The 24,088-nt window shown below is 36.3% G+C and overlaps 1 protein-coding gene across 2 annotated transcripts in view; it reads left to right on the top strand.

The window, feature by feature from the left end:
• The window catches only part of COL24A1 (collagen type XXIV alpha 1 chain), a 400,711-nt gene that overhangs the window by 47,814 nt on the left and 328,809 nt on the right, over nucleotides 1–24,088 (top strand). For both annotated transcript variants that reach the window (XM_074381116.1, XM_039473942.2), the window contains exons 6-7: nucleotides 3,465–3,518; nucleotides 7,015–7,068. In XM_074381116.1, the coding sequence (XP_074237217.1) occupies nucleotides 3,465–3,518; nucleotides 7,015–7,068 (108 nt within the window). The remainder of the gene's footprint in view (nucleotides 1–3,464; nucleotides 3,519–7,014; nucleotides 7,069–24,088) is intronic.

Raw genomic sequence — 24,088 nt, 5'->3', positions numbered from 1 at the left:
GTAATTCTAAGGCTTGAGCAGTTGAACAGCTTCCATAACAGTATTATGGAAGCTCTCATCTGCTGTAATGAGGAAGAACTTATTTTCAGGTTTTTCTTTGTATGCTTGGTTTGGTTTCAGCTGGTAGGAGATCACAACTTTTCATTAGTCCTTTTAAAGACTCAACATTTGGCTTTGTTAATTTTCTCTATGGACCACATTACATTTCATTGATTTCAACTCTTTATTGTTGTCTTCTTTCTGCTTATTCTATCTGTAATTTATTCTTCATTTTCTAGCTTAAGGTGGAAAGCTAAGCCACTGATTATTAACCTTTTTTCTATTCTAATATTAGCATTTAAAGTTATAAAGTTTTCTTTAAAAACATTTAACTGCATCTCACAAAATTTGATATGTTACATTTTCATTATCACTCAGAAATATATAATTTCTTTTTTGACCTGGTTATTTAGAAGTATATTGTTTCTTTATTTTTCTAATTTAGTTCCATTTTGATCAGAGAGCACAATGGTAGAATTTAATCTTTTAAAATTTACCAAGGCATTTTATGGCTCAACATGTGACCTGTTTTTGTCAACATTCTACGTATACTTCAAAAGATTGTGTTTTGCATTTATTTGGTGTGGTGGTATATAAATGTCAATTAGATTATGGTGGTTAATGGTGGTGTTAACCTCAGGTCAGATTTCCCTTTCCCCCCTATATTTTTGTATGTCTAGAAGATTTTGTATATACTGGATATTGTGGATATGTTTAAGGATGTTAGATTCTGTTACATCTTTTGAAACCCTTTGAAGATTGTTCATATTCTGTAAATGGTTCATCACCTTAAATTTACAGGTTTGGTAACTTTTTACCAAAAAAAAGTCACCTGAAATTTATAGTTTTGGTAACTTTTTAACTTAAATTTACAGTTTTGGTAACTTTTTAAAGGACAGATTTGTTTGTTTTGCTCTTAGTGTGAGTCTCAGTTCAAGGTTCTCATATTTACTTCTAAAGCATGGGGCTTCCATGTTCTAAAGGGATGTGGTTAAAACCCCAAACTGTTTCTCCTGTGGTGACCAGCAACTGATATTTGTGTTCAATTATGTTAGCCTTCCACCTGCTGCTGCTGAGCTCTTTGGAGTCTACTTCATGTAAGCACATGTTAGTGTCAGCCAAGGATTGAAGAATCTATATCCAGCATTTTGGAGAAACTCCTTTCTTTTCTTCTCCTTTCCTTTCCTATCCTCTGCTCTGCTCTCCTTTCCTTTCTTTCTTTTCCTTCTTTCTCTCCGTCCTTGGTTTCTTTTCCTCTTGCTTTTAATTTTCTTCCCCAGTTTACAGTCAATCTGGCAGCACCTTACTCTGACCTCTGACACCATTAGCAAAAGGTCTATTTCTGCTTTGAGTGATTTTAATAATAATTGTTTTTAGTCCTGTTATTTTTAGTACTAACTACTAATACCTTTATAATCGATAGAGAATTTGGCCCTAAAGCTTGTTATTGTTCATCTGATTTTACAGAGGCAAAATCTTAAATTGAAAGATTAAATGAATTGTTTGGTGTTTTCACTCCAAATCCCAAGGCCCTTTTAATTATATTGAGTGGACTCTAAGATAAATCTGTTCTAACACGTTCGTGGTTCTTAATAACTTGGGGAGTTTCCCTCCCTAGACTGAGGGCCCTCTGGAAAGTCAATAACAGTCTAAACGGCTTAACTGTGATAAAAATGATTTTAAACTCTAGCAGATCAGTGGGATAGTTGGAATTTTGAGTAATGAAGAATAGGCAATTTCCTTTTCTTCTTACTCATAGTCAAAAGGATATATGCTTCCTTTAACAAAAGTCATGTAGAAGTAAGTAGAAGTCAGTACTAAGGTTCAGAGTCAGTTATGATTAATTAGTGAATTTATAAGAATTGTATAAAATTCCAAAGAGGATTTGAAAAACTAAGTAAGGTGAAAAGTGAGCTAAGAGTATAACAGTTGATACGAAATGAGGAAGAAAATAAGAAATTTTGGAGTTTTCTCCTTTAATACAGGAAGGAGTTTTCTCCTTCAATAAAGAAAAGTATGCTCTACTTCACTGATATTTTAGGTCAGGTTCACATTATTCAATAGTCTTTGCTGCATGCATTCTATATTAGGATCAGCCCACAATTAGCCAAGTTAAGAGCATTTCCTCCTTACTGACTTGAAATTCCCATTCTAAAACATGAGTTGATCAATTAACTCAATCGTATTTGTGTAGAATAAGAAGAAATTTGACATATATGTATTAAATGTGTTGCCCAGACCTATAAAACATGTGAATAAGAAAAAGGACCCTTTTAAAATCTAATTTTTATTGCTCATTTGATTGCTTTTGCCCACTCTATCAATTTTTATTATATTTTTTCCATAATTAATATATATATTTTATTATTATACTTTAAGTTCTGGAGTACATGTGCAGAATGTGGAGGTTTGTTACATAGGTATACAAGTACCATGGTGGTTTGCTGCATCCATCATCCCATCATCTACATTAGGTATTTCTCCTAATGCTATCCCTTCCCTATCCCACCACACCCTGCTATTCCTCCTCTATCCCCCAACCCCACAACAGGCCCTGGTGTATAATGTTTCCCTCCCTGTGTCCATGTGTTCTAATTTTTCAACACACACTTAAGAGTGAGAACATACAGTGTTTGGTTTTCTGTTCTTGTTTTGGTTTGCTAAGAATGATGGTTTTCAGTTTTATCCATGTCCCTGAAAAGGACATGGACTCATCCTTTTTTATGGCTGCATAGTATTCCGTGGTGTATATGTGCCACATTTTCTTTATCCAGTCTATCACTGATGGGCATTTGGGTTGGTTCGAAGTCTTTGCTATTGTGAACAGTGCCACAATAAGCATACATGTGCATGTGTCTTTATAATACAAGGATTTATAATCCTTTGGATATATACCTAGTAATGGGATTGCTGAGTCAAATGGTATTTCTATTTCTAGAACCTTAAGGAATCACCACACTCTCTTCCACAATGGTTGAACTAATTTACTCTCCCACTAACAGTAATATGTGTGCATTGTAATGTTTGGGAAAATATTTAAACTTGGAATGGTATCTTAGAATTTTAATGAGTATCATAAGCAGTTTTACTAAAGTAATAGTCTTTCAATGCTAAAAATAACTCAATATGTCACAAAAATGGAATAGATAATATATCTTTACCTAGGTCCTTCAAGAAAAATATTTCAGTAGTAGTATAACTTTATATTTATTAGATTAAAAAAATCAACTATGTTTAGGGAATTTTTAGGAATATTCTCATTTAAAAATAAAGTGTACATTAAAAAACTAACCAGTGCCTATCTCAATGTAAAATTATTTAACACCATATAATAGATATCACTTTTGGTAATAAATACCTGAAGATATATGACATATTATATGCAACTTATGCTTCACCAATTATTTTGTCACTATTTTACCTAGGGTCCCAAAGGAGATCCAGGATTTTCCCCAGGTCAAGCCATTCCTGGAGAAAAGGTAATTATTTGACCATGAAATGAAATTATGGTAATATATTTCAAGCATTTTAAACATTTTAAAAAGTAGATTTTACTATATTAGTCAGAAGAAAAAATCATAAGAGAATTAATTATTGGATTTTAATGAAGGAAGAACTATTTGAAGAATTAAGCAAATTATGTCATCAGGTTCACCGATTTAAATCTTAACATAACTTTTATTAAATGTTTACTTTGACTTGCCCTGCTGTACTATCTGCCAATGAGGGGGTGGATGGGGTAAAAAATTAGAGTAGGATGTAGTCCTACCAGCAAAGGTTTTGCTGTTAATACATATGCACACAATAATATATACATTTTAATGCCAATTTGCATCTTTTTATTTTTATTTTTATTTTTTTGAAAAAAGAATAATAAGAAAAAGAATAAAGAAGAGAAAGAAAGAGAAAGAGGAAGAGGGAGAGAGAATGGGAGTATTGCTTTATTTGCCCGGGCTAGAATGCAGTCTAAATATGGATATGCCTATAATTGTGCTTAATAATGGAGACATGAAAGAAAATGAGGGAAGAGAATAACAAATGAGAGGCCAACCAATATTTCATTTAAACTTCTAAGTTGATATGATGTGGTATTAATAAGAGTGTATATTTTGTGTATTTAAAGTGGAGAGTTCTATAAATGTTAATTAATGGAATAGCCAGATATACAAGACTTATAAAGAGACTTAGACTCCCACATAATAATAATGGAAGACTTCAACATTAATATTTGACAGATTAATGAGACAGAAAATTAACAACGATATCCAGGACTTGAACTCAGATCTGCAACAAGTAAATTTAATTAACATCTTTTTAGAATAGTTTCACATACTTTATGTTGTTTAAGTACCATGGTAACTCTCTGTGAGAGAAGCAGTCATCATTATCTTGTGTTCCCATGGAGAAAACAGAATTCGTAGATTTTAACTGACTTATCACATGGACAGTAAATGGCAGAGTTAACGATGTATCAAAATTTTCTGACTTCTCATCCAATATGCTTCTCATTTCATCATAATGCTGTCAATACAAACATATGCATATTTAGGTAAAAACCAGTTTTAAAGCAAAGATAACTACAAAAACTTTATTGGGAGAAGGATGCTGATTTCTAGTGGGGATAAATACAAATGGAGTCTTAGGAGGACATCTGGGAAGTTTTGTTTAGACAGGTACTTTATAAATATAATGTAATTATGAAATGTTTTTGTTTATGTAGCATACTTTCACAAACTTTAAAAACCCCTGAACAATTTTAGTGCTTCCAAAATTGATCTGATCTTATTGGCTTACAGAAACTGTCGTAAAGTTTGAAATCTGATCTTTTTATCGGCTTACAGAAACTGTTGTAAACTTTAAAGAAAATCATATAATTACTCTACAGATACTATACGGAAGAATAAATCTCCCCCAAATTATTTTATTTTGTTTTTAATTTTTTTTACTGGTATACAATAGTTATACATATTTTGGGAGTACATACTCAACATCTTTTAAATCTAAAATTTTAGTAATTTTATTATTTTGGTGGAACTGAGTTCATTGAGTCCAAATAACTTGGAATAGAAGATTATTACTATAAACACAGTATTTTTATACTGTCTTAATTATTGCAAAGACAAAATTATGCAATTTGAGAAACACGAGGGCCATATTTTAAAATATCTAAATATAATATATTTGATTCCTTAACTTAAAATTTAAAAATTAGAGGCCCACTCAGTTTTGGTGACTATTTTAAGTAAAACACCTAGATTAAACATTCATATTTATATAAAATGCTTGTTTTTTTCTTTCCCTGTGGCTTCTATGAGCAAAATATAGGGTGATTCAATATGGGAGGTCAGACTTGGAAACATGACAGTCTTCTTTTTACTTTTTTAGTTACTTATACACTAACTGTGGTTAAAGCTGTAAGAGAAACATACTGCGATATAAACTTTAATAGTATGTTGTCATAGAGCTTTAGTAAAATTTTACTTTTAAAATTAATAGAGGTATTCCTAAAATGGTAAAATTTAAAAATGGTCTCTTAGAAATTGTACTTATATTAAATTGGATTCAAATATGCCGAGGAAACAGGAAACTGGTTATATACATAAATATGAATACAAACAAAATACAAACATTAACTTGGTGGAAGTAGAGGGGGATTGGCAAACAATTTTATTTTAACCATTTAGCCATTTGTAACAGTAAATATGTGGTTAATGGTGAAAGAGAAAAAGAAAGGGAGGGTTTAGTACTTCACCATGTAACATTCACGAAGTAACATCTGTAATAGACCATAACACAAGTTTCTAAGCCCTTTTGGTGCTTAGAAAGAGCATGCATAGATAGCTTTTAAATGGTGTTAACTTTTGCTTTCGATAAGACAGGTGAGATGACATTGACATCATCATCATCACTATCATCATTATCATCCTCGTTTTCCAGATGGAGGCATTTGAGGAGAAATTAAATGATTCCTTCATGACTAAAGCTAGTGGAAGAGGACCAGCCTCTAGTCTCTCCTCTTTCCTGGCGCAGTTTTCTCTTCTAAAAAGTCAGTGGTAATCGGTAAAGCCTAGCCTGTTGCAGCCAAGCACATGATGGACTTCCCAATCAATTTTTGCTCGTTACTCTGTTCTGTGGAGCTGGCACGGCAGATGGAAGGCACCAGCTCAGCTCCGGAAGCGAAGTACCCTCTGTGTGTCACGTGAACCTAGCTGGTCCCACCACAGCCCATGAGATTCTCTCTGGGCCTCCCACCAGGCTGCAGGTCCTCACAGAAGTAGAGTTGGGGGGACACCTCAACAGCTGCTTCCCAGAGCACTTGCAGACTTTTTAAGGAAACTACCTTCTTTCTTTCTATATTTTTTTTTTTTTTTTTTTTTTTTTGTGAGACAGTTTCACTCTTGTTGCCCAGACCGGAGTACAGTACTGCGATCTCCACTCACTGCAACCTCCGCCTCCCAGGTTCAAGAGATTCTCCTGCCTCAGCCTCCTGCATAGCTGGGATTACAGGATCCTGCCACCATGCCCAGTTAATTTTTTGTAATTTTAATCGAGACAGGGTTTGACCATGTTGGCCAGGCTGATTTTAAACTCCGGGCCTCAAGCAATCCGCCTGTCTCGGCCTCCTAAAATGCTAGGATTGCAGGCCTAAGCCATGGCGCCCAGCCCTACTTTCAATTTTTAAGACATGAAAGACCTTAAACTGAGATGAAGTTTGATAGCAAGGGCATTCTTACAGAAAAGAATATCAGAGAAAAAAGATAGAGGATATGGAGGTGGGAAAATACAGTCCAGTTATTAGGCCCTAGAAGAGGTAAGAAAGTGCATGAAGCCTCAGAAACAGGCTTAAAGATTGTGAAGATTGGAAATGACTGTAATAAGAGCTGATGTCCAAGATTAAAGGTAGCTTTAATTTTCAAAAGAACTCTAATTTTCAATTCTCTTTCATGACATTAAACTTCTGTGTTTTATTTATAGGGTGATCAAGGCCTTTTTGGATTAATAGGCCCCCCTGGTATGCAAGGTGCTAAGGTAAGGTGGAATTTTACTTATTTATCTTTTTCTTCAGGGATGCTTGTTCTGAAATATAATTGGATAATGTATGGATCTTGGAGGTCTTCAACGGCTATGATCTCGTTTTGAAATTGAGCCTAAATCTAATGTTTTAAAATTCCTTTTCTCAACAAAATTAGGATGCCATCATCATCCTGGAAAGTGGTGCCAACAAAAGGTAGAATCTTATGAAAAATAAAAGAAGGCCCTTCAATTAATGATGGGCACAGAATTCACTTGCGAGAAAAAGTCAGTCATTGATAGAATATTGAAGCTTTCCTTTTTTAAAACTGTATCAGGGAAATGACCTACTTCTGAGACCTTGAAGTCACTTTGTAACTTGTATATGCCTAAAGGGAGATTTACTTGCTTATAGGTAATACATATGGATTTGTTAAGGGGTTCTTATTTTATTGGGAAATAATAATCTCTATCTTGATGTATATACAGATATGAAGCTTGAAGGGTAGGATGGAAGTGAGGATTGAAGAGAGCTAGTTAAAAAGCAGTAGTCATGTGCATATGACTTAGCTTTTTGTGAGGTAGAAAAGAGTACTGACACAGCCACAATAATTATTTTATAAAATATATCTTGTACTTTCCTGGCTTAACAGAAGTACAAATTCTTTTCCATCTGTTCTGCTTGCTTTTTTCCCCAAACACTAAGTGATTGATTTTCTACAGGGAATGAGGAAAACAAAAAATTTCTTTCTAAGGTGTTAAGAGCATCAAAATGTTATAGAGCAGTATTTGACTTGATGTGGATATCCGAACACATGTAATAATGAGCTGTGTTGTCATCTTAATATTTCATCTTATTTTCCTCTTGGGAGGCTTAGGTTGCAAGGGGTGTTCAGGCCCTAGTTGCTTGGTTCAAATCCCATTTGCCATTTTGTAGGTTCCATCAACTGTGGGCAGGTTGCTTAAATTTAAGCTTCAGTCATCTCATTTGTAAATTGTGAAGATAATACTATCCACTTCATAGGGAGTTTGGGGGAAGACAGAATGGGATCATCCTTGCAACACAGTGTCACATAAATAGTCATCCCTTAATAAATGTAAACCGTCAGCTGTTTATCTGGTTTTGGAAATAATCCTGACCTCTTTTGCTTTCTTTCATGACCCCTGTTACAGGGCTGAGTTGTAAAATGCTGAAAAAGTACTCGTGAGAGTATTTTATCTTCAATGACCACACCATTATTTTAATGTCCTTCAGGCTAGTCTTCATTCTAGACCTTAGAATCTGGTAACTCCCTTTAGACTGTTGCTTGCCCCCAAGGAGACATGAAACTGCAGAGTGATCATTTCTTACAGAATTAATCTTGATATACCGTCACGAACTGTTTATTTTGTGCTTCTGAGTATACATCGGACTACTCATATCTCTTAGGAGATTGTACTGACATAGACCATCAAACAAAGACCTCATAATATGGATATGATCTCAGTTACTTTAGTTGATGTTAAATATACAGTTATTGCATCCTATGTAGTGACACTGTACATGACAGAAGAAAAAACTAATTACTTTTTGTAGTTAAATGATATCTGTGGTTCATGAAATTAGCACTCCAGAAAGGAATATACTAAGTAAATCTTGAGTAGTTTCTGTGTAGAAGAAAATATAACATGCAATCTCTAGGCATAAATATTATTTATGGACAAAAGAAAAAATACTTTGATTTTAACTATTAGAGCAGATTATCATTTTAACTTGGAAGCTGTACTTGCTTAAAGCAGAATTACTAACTTTCAGAGACCTGTGTACATGTTATATAGCCCGTCAGTATTTTAAAATATTAAGAATATATTCTTTTTGGTCTCTGTAGTATTATTTTGAATTCTTTTTTTCTAGTAAAGTCATATAGCAACATACTGGGCCATGAATTGAAAATCTTTTACAGATTTCTTGTTTGTCTTATAAAACAAGACAAACAAGAAACCTTTAAAACCTTTTCAATTTGGCTTTTATTATTAGCTTCTAGAAATAGACCCTATAGAAGTCAGGGATCTTGGTGTATTATCAATTAGGAGCTATTGTAGGATCCTCTCTAGGCAAGGTTTAGTTGAAACTATTTAGAAAGTGACTTACTTTCTGATAAGGAAGAATCTCTGGCTCACTGTGATTTGACAGTAGTTCAGAGTAGTGTTGAAATATTTGAGATTATTTTGTAATATTTCTTGAAATATTTTCCCCCTTTTCAGAGTGTCTCTATTAATGGAAACTGTATACAAATTTTTTAAAAACAAGTATATCTAGGAAAAGGATATAATGGCTTAACTGAAACCTAAACTAATTCTCCACCTAGCAGGCTTGGGATATCATACTCTGTATGGTATGTCTTACTTTAATATGAGTATACAATAGAAATACATTCAAAATGAACTTGATATACTATTCCTATGGTTTGTATTAAAGAGGAAAGGACAAGACTCATTATTAGGTAGACTGTTCAGGTTAGTTGTGAGCTATTTATTTTTTATTGAATTAACTAATTTTATTCGTTTTTGCACCACTTAAGGCACTCACAGAATTTCTTCCTGCAAACAGGATCCATGCTAGGACACCCAAGAATAGTGGCTCCAATTAGCTGTAACCTAGGGACTCCTCCTTTTCCTTCATCCTTGCAGTTCTCCCCAGAAGTGCTGGATGAATTCTTAAGATTGATAGAAAGATTTAACTTATTTATTTTCTTTTTTTTTTTTTTTGGTTTGGTTTTTTTTTTTTTTTTTTTTTTTTTTTTTTTTTTTTTTTTTTTTGAGACGGAGTTTCGCTCTTGTTACCCAGGCTGGAGTGCAATGGCACGATCTCGGCTCACCGCAACCTCCGCCTCCCGGGTTCAGGCAATTCTCCTGCCTCAGCCTCCTGAGTAGCTGGTATTACAGGCACACGCCACCATGCCCAGCTAATTTTTTTGTATTTTTACTAGAGACGGGGTTTCACCATGTTGACCAGGGTGGTCTCGATCTCTTGGCCTCGTGATCCGCCCGCCTCGGCCTCCCAAAGTGCTGGGATTACAGGCATGAGCCACCGCGCCCGGCAACTTATTTATTTTCTAAGTGAGAAAACCACGATAAGCCCAGAGAGGTTAAGATAATTCTTCAGGGTCACTTTGGAAGTGATAGTAGGATCCTGAAATCACTGTGCTTTTAACTGTCCAGTGCATATTATAAGAGATGAAATGGTACTTAGGTTTTGGTTAATACAAAGTAATTATATCTTTTTATCTGTTAAACTGTTTTATGAATTACTATTGTAACTATTACTACTTACATTAAAAGTAGCTATTTTATTTATTTATTTTTTTCTTTGTGTGTCTTTTTAAAAAATATATATTTTATTGCACTTTAGGTTCTGGGGTATGTGTGCAAAATATGCAGGATTGTTACATAGGTACACACATGGCAATATGGTTTGCTGCCTCCATCCCCTTCATCGCCTATATCTGGCATTTCTCCCCATGTTATCCCTCCCCAATCTCCCTACCCTCTGCTGTCCCTCCCCTATTCCCCCATAACAGACCCAAGTGTGTGGTGCTCCCCTCCTTGTATTCATGTGTTGTCATTGTTTAACACCCACCTATGAGTGAAAACATGCATTTTTTGATTTTCTGTTCTTGGTCAGTTTGCTAAGAATGGTGGTTTCCAGGTTCATCCCTGTCCCTACAAAGGATACGAACTCATTGTTTTTTATGGCTGCATAGTATTCAATGGTGTATGTGTGCCACATTTTCCTTGTCCATACTATCATTGATGGGCATTTGGGTTGGTTACAGGTCTTTGCTATTATAAACAGTGCCGCAGTGAACATACATGTGCATGTATCTTTATAATAAAATGATTTATAATCCTTGGGGTATATACCCAGTAATGGGATTGCTGGGTCAAAGGGAATTTCTATTTCTAGGTCCTTAAGGAATCGCCACACTGTCTTCCACAATGATTGAACTAATTTACACTCCCACCAACAGTGTAAAAGTGCTCCTATTTCTCCACATCCTCTCCAGCATCTGTTGTCTCCAAATTTTTTAATGATCGCCATTCTCACTGGTGTGAGAAGGTATCTCAATGTGGTTTTGATTTGCATTTCTCTAATGACGAGTGACAATGAACCTTTTTTCATGTTTGTTGGCTTCATATATGTCTTCTTTTGAAAAGTGTCTGTTCATGTCCTTTGCCCACTTTGGGATGGGTTTGTTTGTTTTTTTCTTGTAAATCTGTTTTAGTTCTTTGTATATTCTGGATATTAGCCCTTTGTCAGATGGGTAGATTGCAAAATTTTTTTCCCCGTTCCCTTGGTTGCCAGTTGACTCTAATCATTGTTTCTTTTACTGTGTAGAAGCTCCAGAGTTTAATTAGATCCCATTTGTCTATGTTGGCTTTTGTTGCCAATGCTTTCAGTGTTTTAGTCATGAAGTCCTTGCCTATGCCTATGTCCTGAATGGTTTTGCCTAGATATTCTTCTAGGGTTTTTATGGTGTTAGGTCTTATGTTTAAGTCTTTAATCCATCTGGAGTTAATTTTAGTGTAAGGTGTCAGGAAGGGGTCCAGTTTATGCTTTCTGCACATGGCTAGCCAGTTTTTCCAACACAATTTATTAAACAGGGAATCATTTCCCCATTGCTTGTTTTTGTCAGGTTTGTCAAAGATCAGCTGGTTGTAGCTGTGTGGCATTGCCTCCGAGGCCTCTGTTCTGTTCCATTGGCCTATATATCTCTGTTTTGGTATTAGTACCATGCTGTTTTGATTACTGTAGCCTTGTAGTATAGTTTGAAGTCAGGTAGTGTGATGCCTCCAGCTTTGTTCCTTTTGCTTAGCATTGTCTTGGCTATGCAGGCTCTCTTATGGTTTCATATGAAGTTTAAGGTGGTTTTTTCCAGTTCTGTGAAGAGATTCCTAGGTAGCTTGATGGGGATAGTGTTGAATCTATAAATTACTTTGGGCAGTATTGCCATTTTCACAATATCAGTTCTTCCTAACCATGAGTATGGAATGTTTTTCCATTTGTTTGTGTCCTCTCTTATTTCCTTTAGCAGTGGTTTGTAGTTCTCCTTGAAGAGGCCCTTTACATTCTTTGTTAGTTGTATTCCTAGGTATTTTATTCTCTTTGTAGCAATTGTGAATGGTAGTTCGTTCTTGATTTGGCTTTCTTTAAGTCTGTTATTGGTGTAAAGAAATGCTTGTAATTTCTGTGCATTGATTTTGTATCCTGAGACTTTGCTGAAGTTGCTTATCAGTTTCAGGAGATTTTGGGCTGAGACGATGGTGTCTTCTAATTATACAATCATGTTGTCCACAAATAGAGACAATTTGACCTCCTCCTTTCCTAATTGTATACCCTTTTTTTTTTTCTTGCCTGATTGCTCTGGCTAGATCTTCCAATACTATATTGATTAACAATGGTGAGAGAGGATGTCATTGTCTGTGCCAGATTTCAAAGGGAATGCTTCCAGTTTTCGCCCATTCAGTATGATATTGGCTGTAGGTTTGTCATAAATAGCTTTTATTATTTTGAGATATGTTCCATCAATATCTAGTTTATTGAGGATTTTTAGCATAAAGGGCTGTTGAATTTTGTCGAAGGCCTTCACTGCATCTGTTGAGATAATCATGTGGTTTTTGTCTTTGGTTCTGTTTATGTGGTGAATTGTGTTTATAGACTTGGCGTATGTTGAACCAGTCTTGCATCCCTGGGATGAAGCCTACTTGATTGTGATGGGTAAGCTTTTTGATGTACTGTTGCAATCAGTTTGCCAGTATTTTATTGAAGAATTTTGCATCTATGTTCATCATGGATATTGGCCTGAAGTTTTCTTTTTTCATTGAGTCTCTGCCGCGTTTTGATATCAGGATGCTATTGGTCTCATAAAATGATCTGGGAAGGATTCTCTCTTTTTGGATTGTTTGGAATAGTTTCAGAAGGATTAGTACCAGCTCCTCTTTGTATGTCTGGTAGAATTCAGCTGTGAACCCATCTGGACCTGGACTTTTTTTGGTTGGTAGGCTATTAATTGCTGCCTCAACTTCAGCCCTTTTTATTGGTCTAGGGTTTCAACTTCTTCCTGGTTTAGGCTTGGGAGGGTGCAAGTGTCCAGGAATTTATCAATTTCTTCTGAGTCTACTGGTTTGTTTGCATAGTGTTGTTTGTAGTAATCTCTGATGGTAGTTTGTATTTCTGTGGATATGGTGATGATATCCCCTTTATTGTTTTTTTATTGCATCTATTTGATTCTTCTCTGTTTTCTTTTTTATCTGGCTAGCGGTCCATTTTGTTGACCTTTTAAAAAAAACAGATCCTGGATTTATTGATTTTTTGAAGGGATTTTTGTGTTTTTGTCTCCTTCAGTTCTGCTCTGATATTAGTTATTTCTTGTCTTCTGCTAGCTTTTGAGTTTTTTTGATCTTGCTCCTCTAGCTCTTTCAATTTTGATGAAAAGTTGTCAATTTAAATCTTTCCTTGCTTCTCATGTGGGCATTTATTGCTATAAATTTTCCTCTAGACATTGCTTTAAGTGTGTCCCAGATTCTGGTACATTGTATCTTTGTTCTCATTGGTTTCAAAGAACATCTTTATTTCTGCCTTCCTTTCATTGTTTATCCAGTCAACATTCAAGAGCCAGTTGTTCAGTTTCCAGGAACTTGTGCAGTTCTGAGTTAGTTTCTGAATTCTGAGTTCTAATTTCATTGCACTGTAGTCTGAGAGATGGTTTGTTATGATTTCCAGTCTTTTGCATTTGCTGAGGAGTGATTTACTTCCAATTACATGGTCAGTTTTAGAGTAGGTGTAATGTTGTGCTGATAGGAATGTATATTCTGTGAATTTGGGTGGACAGTTCTGTAAATGTCTATTAGGTTTTCTTGGTCCAGATCTGAGTTCAAGTCCTGGATATCCTTGTTAATTTTCAATCTTATTGATCTAATATTGACAGCGGAGTGTTAAAGTCTCCCACTATTATTGTGTGGGATTCTAAGTCTCTTTGTAAGTCATTAAGAACTTGCTTTACGTATCTGGGTGCTCCTGTATTGGGTGTGTATATATTTAGGATAGTTAGCTCTTGTTGCATTGATCCTTTCACCATTATGTAATACCCTTCTTTGTCTCTTTTGATCTTTGTTGGTTTAAAATCTGTTTTATCAGAGACTAGGGTTACAACTCCTGCTTATTTTGCTCTCCATTTTCTTGGTAAATCTTCCTCCATCTCTTTATTTTGAGCCTGTGTGTCCTTGCACATGAAATGGGTTTCCTGGATACAGCACATGGATGGGTTTTGACTTTTTATTCAATTTGCCAGTCTATGTCTTTTGATTAGGGCATTTAGCCCATGTATATTTAAAGTTAATATTGTTATGTGTGAATTTGATCCTGCCATTTTGATGCTGGCTGGTTGTTTTGCCCATTAATTAACACAGTTTCTTCATTGTGTCAATGCTTTTTACCGTTTGGTGTGTTTTTGCAGTGGCTGGTACTTGTTGTTCCTTGCTATGTTTAGTGCTTCTTTCAGGAGGTCTATTAAGGCAGGCCTGGTGGTGACAAAATCTCTCAGCAATTGGTTGTTTGTAAAGGATTTTTTTTTGTCTTTAATTTATGAAGCTTAGTTTGGCTGGATATGAAATTCTAGGTTGAAAGTTCTTTTCTTTAAGGATGTTGACTATTGGCCCCCAATCTCTTCTGGCTTGTAGGGTTTCTGCAGAGAAATCCACTGTGAGTCTGATGGGCTTCCTTTTATGGGTAATCTTATCTTTGTCTCTGGCAGCCCTTAGCATTTTTTCCTTCATTTCAGCCCTGGTGAATCTGATGATTATGTGCCTTGGGGTTGCTCTTCTTGAGGAATATCTTTGTGGTGTTCTCTGTATTTCCTGGACTTGATTATTGGCCTGCCTTGCTAGGTTGGGGAAGTTCTCCTGGATAATATCCTGAAGAGTGTTTTCCAGCTTGGATTCATTCTCTTCGTCACATTCAGGTACACCTATCAAATGTAGATTAGGTCTTTTCACATAATCCCATATTTCTTGGAGGCTTTGTTCATTTCTTTTCACTCTTTTTTCTCTATTCTTGCCTTCTCTTTTTATTTCATTGCGCTGATTTCAATCTCTGATATCTGCTTGGTCGATTCAACTGTTGAAACTTGTGTATGCTTCGCAAAGTTCTTGTGTTGTGTTTTTCAGCTCCATTAAGATATTTATATTCCTCTCTAAGCTGTTCATTCTTGTTAGCATTTCATGAAACCTTTTTTCAAGGTTCTTAGTTTCTTTGCATTGGGTTAAAACATGTCCTTTTAGCTCAGAGAAGTTTGTTATTACCTATCTTCTGAAGCCTGTTTCTGTCAATTCATCAGACTCATTCTTCATCCAGTTTTTTTCCTTTGCTGGTGATGAGTTGTGATCCCTTGGAGGAGGAGGAGGAAAGGCATTCTGGTTTTGGGTGTTTTCATCCATTTTGTGCTGGTTTCTTCCCATCTTTGTAGATTTATCTACCTGTGGTCTTTGTAGTTGGTGACTTTTGGATGGGGTCTCTGAGTGGATGTCCTTTTTGTTGATGTTGAAGTTATTTCTTTCTGTTTTTAGTTTTCCTTCTAACAGTCAGGCCCCTCTGCTGTAGGACTGCTGGAGGTCCACTCCAGACCCTGCTTGACTGGGGATCACCTGGGGTGGCTGCAGAACAGTAAGGGTTGCTGCCAGTTTCTTCTTCTGTTATCTTTGTCCCAGAAGGATACTTGCCATATGTCAGCCTGAGCTCTCCTTTATGAGGTGACTCTTTGGATATGCTGGGGTCAGGGAGCTCCTTAAGGAGATGGTCTGTCCCTTATAGGATCTCAAGCACTGAGCTGCGAGCTCTGTTGTTCTATTCAGAGCTGATGGGAAGGTATGTTTAAGTCTGCTGCAGTGGAACTCATAACTGCCTTTTTTTCCAAAGTGCTCTGTCCTGGGAAGGTGGGGCTTTATTTATAAGTTCCTGACATGCTGCTGCCTTTTTTCAGAGCTGCCCTGCCCAGCAAAGAGGTAGCCTAGTCACAGTCTGCCAGCAGAGGCACTGCTGGGCTTCTGTGGGCTCTGCCCAGCTACTGTGTGAACTTTCTTGTGGTTTTGTTTATAGAGGTACAGTTAGAACTGCCTCGGTAATTGCAGTCTGCCTCAGTAATAGCAGATTGTCTTGGTAATGGCGGACTGCCTCAGTAGTGGTGGACTGCCTCGGTAATGGTGGATGCCGTTCTCCCAACAGAGCTGGATCATCCTGGGTCCAGCTGCACTTGCTGTGAAACTCTCAGTCCAGAGCATTTCAGTTGCTTGTCTTTGTGTGGATAGGACCTGCCAAGCCAGATCACCTGGCTCCTTGTTTCAGCCCCCTTTTTTTCAGTTGAGTGGGTGGCTCTGTCTCCCAGGCATTCTAGGTGCCAGTTAAAACGGCCACCCAGATTTGTGAGTTTTTATGCGGAGACCCACTGCACTGGCTGAAACAGCTGTGCTGGAAACTCGTGGCACTTTTCAGCCTGGGAATCTCTTGGTCTGTGGGTAGCAATAACTTATTTGGAAATGTGGTTTTCACTAACCCTCTGCATTGTTCTCACTGAGAACTGCACTCCAGAGGTGTTCCTATTTGGCCATCTTGGCTTTTTTCAAGTAGCTGTTTTACTGTGTGCAGTGTTCTAGTCTGTCTGCTGAGCTGTTTCTTTTAATATTTAAAACAACTCATTGAAGCCAAGAGTAGTTGTGCACACCTATATTTCTAACTACTTAGGCAGCAACAGCAGGAGGATTGCTTGAGTCCAGGAGTTCCAGGCAGTAGTGCAGTATGACCTTCCTGTGAATAACTGCTGCTCTCCAGCCTGGGTATTAGCAGAGTGTTTTTAAACAAACAACAACAACAAAACAACCCATTGAGACAGATCACGTTTGGTATGTCATAAATAAGTTAATTGAGTACATAAGGTTTAAACCACACTTTCAAGGCCATGCAACTATTATTTGGAAGGTTCAAGACTCAAATCCAGGCCTGTTTGACATATATAACTGTGCTCTTAATAATTTGGACACTGCTTCTCTATTAATTAATTTATTGTTTAACACCCATGATGCAATTATTTGTTCACTTAATAGTGCCTTGTAAATTCTGTAGGCTTGCTTTTTTGTTTGTTGGTTTGGTTTAGGTCTGCCTCTATTATTTCAAATGACCTATCTTTAAGTTCAGAAATTCTTTCTTCTGCTTGGTCTAATCTATTGTTCAGGCTCTTGATTGTATTTTTTATTTCATCCATTGAATTCTTTAGCTGTGGAATTTCTGTTTGGTCTTTGTTATGTTATCTATCTCTGTTGAATTTCTCATTCAAATCATGAATTGTTTTCCTGATTTTGTTGAATTGTCTGTGTTCTCTTTTATCTCACTGAGTTTCCTTAAGATTATTGTTTTGAATTCTTTGTTCTGGTATTTCATGTATTTTTTTATGATTGATGCCTCTTACTGGAGAATTATTCTGTTCCTTTGGAGGTGTGATGTTTCCTTGCTTTTTTATGTTTGATGTGTCCCTACAGTGATTTCTACATATGTGGTAGAAAAATTACCTCTTTTAACTTTATGTAGTGAGTTTTCTAGAGAAGGACTTATTCATTTGAATGAGTCTTAGGGTGTTGTTTTGGTGGGGTATATTGGCTTTTGTTCTAGATGGACACAGTAATGTAGCCTCCATGTAGTTTCTTTAGTTGTAATCCATGCTAGTAACATTTATGCATATCTCAGTAGCCTAGGATAAGGGAGTTTCTGGTGGTGACGGTGAGGCATTGTCAAGGGTGGGCTTTCCAGGCTGTTTCTCAGGTCAGGGGAATGTGCTTGTAAATGGTAGGGCAGCCAACTTGGGGCTGGAGTTGTGGCTATGGGTCTGTTACTCTGACCAGAAGCATGTTAAGTCAATATTTGTTTGATACTGTTATTAAGTATATCTGACTACCTCTAGCATGTTGCAAGAGGAAGTAAAATACTGTTTTTCATGAAAGCCAAGGGAACAAATATAGTTTTGGATGATAGATAACAATGACTTCATTATTCTTTTTCTCTGGAAAGTATCTGTAAATATTAAAAATTTTCTGATAAAAACCAAACTCAGGTAATTCTTAAAGTTAAAACTTCTGCAAGAAAGTTATGAAACACACTAACAACTCATTAAAACTATTGAGGTAAATAAATAGATGATTAATACAAAAAAAAGACTTGAAAACTAAAAGTAAAATTGAGATAGAGAACACAAGCAAATTAGCAGCAGTATTCTCTTCAGTCTTTAATAGATTGAGTGGTTTGCCTCTTTGTTTTTCCCCTTTTATCCATCCATTCGCATTTTTTGAAACTAATATTAACATTTTTAACAAGCAATATGTTTTCTCTAGGTTGATTATATTGCCCTAACTAAGCCAACTTCATGTAACTCTTATTTTCCTAGGAACTGAAGTATATTTTTACTTCTTACTGTCTGAATTTTTGCCAAAAAACAGATAAATTTGATCCAGAGTACATGCTTGGCTGGATGGAAGACAAGAGTCCTAATTCTGAATTTGGAATCAAGATGGATTTTTAAGTTTTTTAGTATAGCCAATCAGTTGCTATATTAAAATGGGAAGCCTTCTATTGATAACTATAGGAACATTAGCAATCCAATCAATTGAAACGGTTTTTCTAGGTTCAAGAAGATAAGCCATATAGAAATTAAGCACCTCTTAGCACACAGCTCAGGGCAGTTGTGAAATATGATGCACCACATTTTAAAACAGATTTTTTATAAGTAATATATGACAGTATTTTTCTGAATATTGAAAAATCCTCTCACTTTAGTGATAATTATAAATCAGCGTGAATTTTTATTTTGTTTTGAGAGAACTATTTCAATTTTTTAAAGGATTCTTTCCATTGCATAGGAAGTACACAGTAAATATCTGTATAAAGTTGGACAGAAATGAAGAACCAAAAGCATCAAGTGGAATGCACTGTGACTTATCAGTCACCTAAAAAGTATACAGCTCTTCATAAACTTTTTAAAGTAAGGATAGTACTACAGAGCTCTACCAATACTGAATATATAGATAAGCACAATGACCAAAAAAAAAAAAAAAAATCAGAGTTGGCATAAAAATTAGCACCTGCAGAAAGAAAATGAAGAATTCTGCTCTTCTGTAGCCAGCTCTATAGATCCCTCACTGGCTCGTTATTCCTACAAAAGTCTGTAGAGCTGTGTTTCACTTTGAGTTGTTCCCCAATTCAAGTGTAGTACTGAGTCTAATACAAATGCTGCTGCTTGAGGGTTGTGCTGCCACCACTGTTCCCATCTCTGCAATCTGCCATTCACTAATGGTAGGGGAAGCTGCGAGCAAGGTATGACAGTACTGAACTCTCCAACAGGCAAACCAGTGGTTACCAAAGTGGGGTAGTTTTGGGGACTTTGCAAACTTCCCTGTGTCCAAAAAGATATTTTCCTCAGTCTGGCTCATATGATTGAAATTCCAACATTAATGACAAATTTGTTTACCTAAAAGTATTTCAGTTTCAGGAAGTCTTTTTAAATGTTTCTGTGTCCTCAGAATAAGCTGTTATCTGTGATTTAGCATCATTTTGAGAATTCATCTATCATACTGCTTTTCTATGTGAGAGTAAGGTGAGAGGGACTAGAGACAGACGAGACCAAAGAAAAAGCCAAGTACTGCTTAAAAGAGATTAGCCAGTCCATATTGTGAGGAGTTTGAGACTAACATTGGCATGAGTCTGTTGTATGCCTGAGGGAACTATGTTCTAAGTTTGTTGTATGCCTGGGGGAACTATGTTCTAAGTGAGAAGGTGGGCAGAGTAGAGAGGTTTGTGTTGTATTCATCCTGTAACTTAAATGTCCCCAAGTTTTCCACCTATCTGGGATTATTCTTTTATTTAATGTTTTTAAAAAGATAATTAAAATGTTTATTCTTAGAACATTAGGAAATTATGGCCTTACCCCAAGAAGTGCTTACATTATTGTGGTTGCTGATTTTCATCTTGTTCTAAATTCTTGCTTAGTGATACTTTTTTGATAAATATACCATCCTATTTTATCACTATTTCTCAACTTTGCCATAGTTTTTTCTGGTTACTTTGGTCAAACCATGGTTATAGGCCTTTGTTGTATTCCTCAAGGCATTGCTGGCATGAGTCCTATAATACTTGACAAACTTTACTAGAAAGTTGTAATTACCTAATCTGTAGAATAAGGCTATTACATTGCAGAGAGATAAAATTTAATGTTGGCTTTCAGACAATAATGCAGTAACAGTGGCTAAAGGAAAATACATGGATTTAGGAAATATGGTATAAGTTGCTTAAAAGTAATGTAAGGGGCCGGGCGCGGTGGCTCAAGCCTGTAATCCCAGCACTTTGGGAGGCCGAGGCGGGTAGATCACGAGGTCAAGAGATCGAGACCATCCTGGTCAACATGGTGAAACCCCATCTCTACTAAAAATACAAAAAATTAGCTGGGCATGGTGGCGTGTGCCTGTAATCCCAGCTACTCAGGAGGCTGAGGCAGGAGAACTGCCTGAACCCAGGAGGCGGAGGTTGCGGTGAGCCGAGATCGCGCCATTGCACTCCAGCCTGGGCAACAAGAGCGAAACTCCGTCTCAAAAAAAAAAAAAAAAAAAAAAAAGTAATATAAGGACTGCATTTCATTCACTTTGGTATTGCACTTCAGTGTCTGGCACATGACAGGCATATATTATGAGTGAATAAATATTGCTGCTCTTTTTTTTTTAAGTAAGTGAATTTATTAAGACAAAACAGTCACATACAAATCTCAATCTTGTTATAAGAAGGAATTTTCTAGTTTCCCAAAATAAAACACAAAATTTAATTTTTTTTTTTTTTGGTTTAAGCAACAAATTTATTTTCTCACAATTCTGGAAGCTAGAATTTGAAGATCAAGGTGTCAACACGGTTGGTTTCTTCTTCTTTTTTTTAATTCCATTTTAGGTTTGGGGGTACATGTGAAGAACAATCAAGATTGTTGCATAGGTACACACATGGCAGTGTGATTTGCTGCCTTCCTCCCCCTCACCTATATCTGTCATTTCTCCCCATGCTATCTCTCCCCACATCCCCACCCACCATCCTTCTCCCATTTCCCCCCAACAGACCCCAGTGTGTAGTGCTCCCCTCCCTGTGTCCATGTGTTCTCATTGTTCAACACCCACCTGTGAGTGAGAACATGCAGTGTTTGATTTTCTGCTCTTGTGTCAGTTTGCTGAGGATGGTTTCCAGGTTCATCCATGTCCCTACAAAGGACAGGAGCTCATCATTTTTGATGGCTGCATAATATTCCATGGTGTATATGTACCACATGTCCTCCCAAGCCTAAACCAGGAAGAAGTCAAAACCCTGAATAGACCAATAATAAGGTCTGAAGTTGAGGCAGCAATTAAGAGCCTACCACCCAAAAAAAGCCCAGGTCCAGATGGGTTCACAGCCGAATTCTACCAGACATACAAAGAGGAGCTGGTACCATTCTTTCTGAAACTATTCCAGATAATCCAAAAAGAGGGAATCCTTCCCAAATCATTTTATGAGACAAACATCATCCTGATACCAAAACCCGGCAGAGACTCAACAAGAAAAGAAAATTTCAGGCCAATATCCATGATGAACAAAGATGCAAAAATCTTCAATAAAATACTGGCAAGCCGATTGCAACAGCACATCAAAAAGCTTATCCACCATGATCAAGTAGGATTCATCCCAGGGATGCAAGGCTGGTTCAACATATGCAAGTCCATAAACGTAATTCACCACATAAACAGAACCAAAGACAAAAACCACATGATAATCTCAATTGATGCAGAGAAGGCCTTTGAGAAAATTCACTGCTGCTCTTAAATTCCATTGACTGTCCCCTCACCTGAGCTGCTTCTCAGAGCACCACCTCCTCTCTGCTGTCTTATTTTCACTAAGTCCTCTGGCTGCAACCACCCCTCATTTTATTTCAGGTTGGCTAAGCAGAAATAGTTAACCTGTTGCTCCTCACTCAGTGATGTTGCCTTTTACATGATTATGCACAATGGTTAGTTCACCTTTGCCTCAGCTTCCCAAGACCAGACACAGGCAAAAGATCCAGGAAAGTTGCCTCAAACAGAATAGCAGTTTTCTTCCTCAGATAAAATTGTATAACTAACCCTAAAACTCTGCAGTTGTTCTAGTCACATCTTTTTGTCCTGCTACTTATTCCATAAGCCAGTATTATGTAAATGATGTATAGTTCCTGCCTTCAAGTAGTTTACTGTCTTAAAAAGGAAACAGATACAGACTGAGCATCTTAAACCTAAAAATTTGAAATCTAAAGGGCTCCAAAATCCAAAATATTTTGAGCATCCACGTGATGCTCAAGGAAATGCTTACTGGAGCATTTAAGATTTCAGATTTTCAGATTTGAGATGCTCAAGTGATATAGTGCAAATGTTCCAAAATCCAAAAAAATTCAAAATCCAAAATGCTTCTGGTCCCAAGCATTTCAGGTTCGGGATATGTAACCTATGCAAAACTAATCAATAAAGTATTATGATAAATTATAATTATTATATATTATACACATATAAAAAAATTACATTATGTAAATATATAAAAATTATATTTATATAGATAAGTTAGTATATTTATATGTTATATACTGTATCATTATATTTCTGTTATATAAATATATATTTTTATATAGATATGTTATGGCAAGTGTGATTATGAAGCTATGAAAGGATTATTATAATACATAGAAGCTTCTTAGATAGAGGGTCACATAAACTTCCTGGAGGTGAGGGGTAGATGGATACAGGAAGCAGGCAAAGAGGTGACATCTAAGATGATTCTTGAGGATGAGCAGAAGTTATCCTGATGATATTGTACCTAGTGGGCAAGTATGCTATCTACACATAGATGATGCATAAGCAGAGGCTGAGAGGTAAGAAGCACTTCTTTGTTCGTGAATCATGAAGTGTGAGGAAGGAGGTGTCAAGAGATAAAGCTTGAGGAGTATTGAAGGACCAATTTATAAAGGGATTTATAGGCCATATTAAAGCATGTAGAGTACACTATTGTGTTGTAGAGAGCTACTGCAGGATTGTAAGAAGGGGAATGCCAGAGGCAAATCCTTTAGGCTCCAGAATTTCTTTAGCACTTTTGTGACCTCTAGAGAAATAGGCTTCTACCTTTCTGAAACCTAAAAGTTTGTGAAAGGAGGCTTGTTATAGAGAGTGGAGTGATTATACGGTAGCTGCCTTATGCCATGTAGAATACTTTCTCATGTGTTGGAAAAGTCTTAGTCTCCGTGAATGTAAGTTCTTCCCATTTAGTGGGGGAAAAGAAAACTATTAAAAGGAGCAAACCATGGATATATAAAGTGGACATAAAATGGAAATTATAAGAGCATTGAGAGTAATTCTCAATGTTTATATGCAGGCAGTCCTTACTTTATGTGGTTCCAATATACATATATTTTGGTTACCACAATTTAATTACATAGCATCAGTTCCCGAATAATACAATTCATATTTCATTTACCACAGTATATTAAGTAGTATATTAAGTATGACTAACTAAAGTACAGACTTTGCTACTGCCCTTTAGTCCACAAATCACTTCATAAGTAATAAAGTGCATCATGACCGATGACCAGTCAAGTAATTTCATTCAGTCTGTTGGTGATTGCTCACTTCATATCTGTTATTAATCATGCACAGACAGTAAAGTTTTATTGCATCATTGTTTTCCAGTGATAAACCCATGTGATATTTTACACAGATGAATAATTGAAGAAGTATTAGCTAACAAAGATGAAAGAACAGTAAGTAAAGGAGTAGTGATAACATACGAGTTTTAAAAGAAATAGCTGACCATGAGACACTGCTGACATTTAAGACTCTACATATGCAGCCATGGAAATTTATTACAGATGAACTTTTAGACAAAGATGAGTAAAGTGGTTGTGATGTGTAGGACAAGGATGTTTCAGAGAAAGTG

The sequence above is a fragment of the Saimiri boliviensis genome, chromosome 11, assembly GCF_048565385.1.
Source record: "Saimiri boliviensis isolate mSaiBol1 chromosome 11, mSaiBol1.pri, whole genome shotgun sequence".
Classification (NCBI taxonomy): Eukaryota; Metazoa; Chordata; class Mammalia; order Primates; family Cebidae; genus Saimiri; species Saimiri boliviensis.
This window is presented reverse-complemented; position numbering and strand designations above follow the sequence as displayed.